We start from the raw sequence: 5000 nt of genomic DNA, 5'->3' as shown, positions 1-5000 counted from the left end.
TAGTAGACCTAGTACAGCAGGGACTATAGTAATCTAGTAGACCTAGTACAGCAGGGACTATAGTAATCTAGTAGACCTAGTACAGCAGGGACTATAGTAATCTAGTAGACCTAGTACAGCAGGGACTATAGTAATCTAGTAGACCTAGTACAGCAGGGACTATAGTAATCTAGTAGACCTAGTACAGCAGGGACTATAGTAATCTAGTAGACTGTATAATGTACTCAGGCAGGATCCAGTTAGTCCAGCAGTCTGAAGTCTCACAGGTAGAGCTGCATCACCTGTACAGTAATGATGACATCACCTGTATAGTAATGATGACATCACATGTACAGTAGTGATGACATCACCTATAAAACCCTTCTCTTGAACCTTTGGTGTCTGCAGGTGAACGGAGGAGCTCAAGGTAACCCGGTGTGGAACGCCTCGGGAACGCTGACGGAGGGCTGGCTGAAGGCGGAGCTCGCCATCTCCACCTTCTGGCCCAACTCCTACCAGGTACACTCACACAGTCGTGTGTGTGTGTGTTTGTGTGTGTGTGTGTGTGTTTGACTTCCTGTCTCTCTGAGTTTGTGGTAAAGAAAACGTGACGAAGGAGAAAGACACAAAACAACACAATTAAAGAGAAAGAAATGAAATGATGCGAACGGAGAGAGAGAAAGATGTAGAAGAGAGGAGAGGAGGAGGAGCAGGAGGAGCAGCATATGTGCTCGGCATAAGGATGAAGATGTTTGTTTTACTCTCAGAGAACAGAGACACCCTGATTCCTTCCTTCCTTCTTTCCTTCCTTGCTTCCTCTCCTCTTAGGTGATATTTGAAGCTGTTTCAGTTCAAGGACATCCTGGTTTCATCGCCGTCGACGACATTCGAGTTCTGGCTCACCCGTGTCGTAAGTGTAACACGCACACGCACACACACACACACACACACACACACACACACACACACACACACACACACACACACTCTCAAACAGGGTTGTAGTGTTTTAGGGTTTTACACACACTTCATTGACTCTTGTGGACCACATAGACTCGTTTAGGGCTTTAACACATGAAAACTTCAAGACCTTCGTACACATAATTAATCGAATTCATACAGTTATGCGGTCGTGCCATAAATCACAATGAGACAATAAGAAAGCTCCAGTCAGCGCCGTCTGCAGGGCTGCAGATTTAAAGGTCAAAAAGCAAAAGCAATAGTTCTAAATCTGTTTTGAGATCATGTAGATATCGCCCCAACAAAATTGGTTCACATGGAAGCTAAAAAAAAAGTATTTTTTTCTGCTTTCTTTTGAGAGAATTTTGAGCCTGAATGTTTCCACACTGTGTTTCTGTGCTGCAGGTAAAGCTCCTCACTTCCTGCGTCTGCAGAACGTGGAGGTCAACGTGGGGCAGAATGCTACGTTTCAGTGCACCGCCGGAGGGAAATGGTCTCAGCACGATAAACTCTGGCTGCAGGTCAGTACTTCTTCTCAGAGGAGCATCTACAGACAGCACCACAGGGTTAGGAGGCAGGAGCTCATGGGTGGAGAGGTCGTCCTGAAACCACAAGGTAGTGGTTGCACCCCATAGTTGGCATGTTTCAGGGTTTTTGAGCAAGACCCGGAACCCGGAGTTGCTCTGAAGGCGCCTCACATGGCTCCTTAAATACTGATGGTAAAATGCAGAGAATATATTTACACTTGTGGAACTGGTACGGGATAGATGTAGTGATAGTGATAGATGTAGTGATAGTGATAGATTTAGTGATAGATGTAGTGATAGTGATAGATGTAGTGATAGTGATAGATGTAGTGATAGTGATAGATGTAGTGATAGTGATAGATGTATTGATAGATGTAGTGATAGTGATAGATGTAGTGATAGTGATAGATGTAGTGATAGTGATAGATGTAGTGATAGTGATAGATGTAGTGATAGATGTAGTGATAGATGTAGTGATAGTGATAGATGTAGTGATAGATGTAGTGATAGTGATAGATGTTGTGATAGATGTAGTGATAGTAATAGATGTAGTGATAGATGTAGTGATAGTGATAGATGTAGTGATAGTGATAGATGTAGTGATAGTGATAGATGTAGTGATAGATGTAGTGATAGATGTAGTGATAGTGATAGATGTAGTGATAGATGTAGTGATAGTGATAGATGTTGTGATAGATGTAGTGATAGATGTAGTGATAGTAATAGATGTAGTGATAGATGTAGTGATAGTGATAGATGTAGTGATAGTGATAGATGTAGTGATAGTGATAGATGTATTGATAGATGTAGTGATAGTGATAGATGTAGTAATAGATGTAGTGATAGATGTAGTGATAGTGATAGATGTAGTGATAGATGTAGTGATAGTGATAGATGTAGTGATAGTGATAGATGTAGTGATAGATGTCGTGATAGTGATAGATGTAGTAATAGATGTAGTGATAGATGTAGTGATAGTGATAGATGTAGTGATAGATGTCGTGATAGTGATAGATGTAGTAATAGATGTAGTGATAGATGTAGTGATAGTGATAGATGTAGTGATAGATGTCGTGATAGTTCCATGTTTGAGTGTTTCTGCCTCCGATCAGCATGCAGGTTCAGACCTGTGATCATTTATCTCGGGGCCACCCCTAACCCTGACTGGTTCCGTATTTCCCATCATGCAGCAGTGGAACGGCAGAGACTCGGCGCTGATGGTGACCCGGGTTGTCAACCACCGACGTTTCTCTGCCACCGTCAGCGTTGGCGACACGTCGCAGCGCAGCACCAGCCGCTACCGCTGCGTCATCCGGTCGGACGGCGGGTCGGGGGTGTCCAACTACGCCGACCTCATCGTTAAAGGTTTGTTCTGCTGGAGGAGGAGGAGGAGGAGGAGGAGGAAGAGGAGGATAACCACAGCCTCGACAGCCACAGTGCCTGTGATGAATTTAAATGAGTGAAAGGAGAGCGGTGCTCAACACATCTGATCAGTGCTGATGCTGTAAACTTCTTTCATGAGGAGAAAGTGAGAAACAAGCCTGGTTTGTGGTTGTGTGTGTGCGTGTGTGTGCGTGTGTGTGTGTGTGTGTGCGTGTGTGCGTGTGTGTGTGTGTGTGTGGCCGCTGCTCATTAGTGCTGTCAGAATGCTGAGGACGGAATACTGAACAGACTTCAGAGCTTCCGATGAGCTTTCTGTCTCTGTGAGTCTCTGGTTGCCGATGTGGGATCGATGTCAACAGTTGGTTCATTTTGAACTCGTAGTTAAATATTCTGAGAAGCTTTTTGCAGGTCTACAGGTCTACAGGTCTGCAGGTCTACAGGTCTACAGGTCTACAGGTCTACAGGTCTGCAGGTCTACATGTCAGTAGGTGGCAGACAGACAGAGCGCTTCTTGAGTATGCATTGTAACTTTGTTCTTTTCTTCCATCATCTTCATTGTTTTCTGTTTTGTTATCGCCAATAAAGGAAATGAGATTGAATTGAGAGACACACGCACTATGTCCTCGGCTCCCTGGCTGGTGAGAGATTCATTCCCAAATGAGACTGTATATTGAGCTTTGTTCTGCAGTGGTTAACACACATTGTGTTGTTGTAGTCTGTTGGATGCTTCCACTCTGAGCTGGAACCTCGTGCTGGTTCCTCCACCGACACTCAGGCTGCCAAGAGGTTTTTACTGTCATATGCACAGACAACAGACAGTCAGTACTACAATAAACTTAAGGTAAAATTACCACACGAGGTCACCAGCAGGAGGTAGAGTCTTCTCCTTCACCGGATGTTGTCCTCTGTTTTGAGTCTCCTCCTCGTGGGCTCCTCATTTCCTTGTTGGCATCCTGTGTGCCACCTCCACTGACTCACTCCTCCACCTGGGAAGTGAACGGAGGAAGAACAGCAGTGGTGTTGAAGTACAATACGAGCAGTAACTCTTTGTGATCATTTATTTATCTATTTATGGGCTCGAATGCCCTTTTTAACAGCCAGCAGCTCACAGTGAGGTTTAAATTGGATGTCTGAGGTGCATTTGACAAAAGCACCTTATTTATTTTCTATGAAACATTAACATATCCTCGTGTGGAGCAACGAGCACTGAGCTGTTTGTTGTTAATGGAATTTAAATTGCATTTCTGAAATGCATTTAGACGAAGAGGCGCTGCAGCCAGAATTATGTTCTCAATGCATATTTGGTATGAATTATGCTGTTAACCTTATTTGGTGTGAAGGATGTTTTAATCTTTAGGGAGACGGAAGTGTATGTGTGTGTGTGTGTGTGTCTGTGTGTGTGTGTGAGTGTGTGCGTTGTAGTGGCTGATTTCCTTCTTCTTCGATGATGATTTAATCTCTCTAAACCTGATGCTGTACTTGAATCTATCTCCTATCTGACTGCTCGTGAGATGCCACAGGGACTGTGTGTGTGTGTGTGTGTGTGTGTGTGTGTGTATGTGTGTGTGTGTGTGTGTGTGTGTGTGTGTGTGTATATATATACATATATACATATATATATATACACACATATATAATTTGTTACCACATTATTATATGGTAACAAACAGACACACTATTATATGGTAACAAACAGACACATTATTATATGGTAACAAACAGACACACTATTATATGGTAACAAACAGACACATTATTATATGGTAACAAACAGACACACTATTATATGGTAACAAACAGACACACTATTATATGGTAACAAACAGACACATTATTATATGGTAACAAACAGACACATTATTATATGGTAACAAACAGACACATTATTATATGGTAACAAACGGACACATTATTATATGGTAACAGACACATTATTATATGGTAACATACAGACACATTATTATATGGTAACAAACAGACACATTATTATATGGTAACAAACAGACACATTATTATATGGTAACAAACAGACACACTATTATATGGTAACAGACACATTATTATATGGTAACAGACAGACACATTATTATATGGTAACAAACAGACACATTATTATATGGTAACAAACAGACACATTATTATATGGTAACA

The 5000-nt window shown here is 42.2% G+C and overlaps 1 protein-coding gene across 1 annotated transcript in view; it reads left to right on the top strand.

Moving 5' to 3' along the window:
- Window positions 1-5000, top strand: part of ptprt (protein tyrosine phosphatase receptor type T) — an 89793-nt gene that overhangs the window by 21841 nt on the left and 62952 nt on the right. The window contains exons 4-7 of the mRNA XM_068593446.1: window positions 388-498; window positions 808-889; window positions 1345-1460; window positions 2657-2831. Coding sequence (XP_068449547.1) covers window positions 388-498; window positions 808-889; window positions 1345-1460; window positions 2657-2831 — 484 coding nt within the window. The remainder of the gene's footprint in view (window positions 1-387; window positions 499-807; window positions 890-1344; window positions 1461-2656; window positions 2832-5000) is intronic.

The sequence above is a fragment of the Clinocottus analis genome, unplaced genomic scaffold (assembly GCF_023055335.1).
Source record: "Clinocottus analis isolate CAN_PGR_092001 unplaced genomic scaffold, fCliAna1.0.p SCAF_3, whole genome shotgun sequence".
Taxonomy (NCBI): Eukaryota; Metazoa; Chordata; class Actinopteri; order Perciformes; family Cottidae; genus Clinocottus; species Clinocottus analis.
Note: the sequence above shows the minus strand (reverse complement) of the source record. Positions and strands in the feature narration are given on the sequence as shown.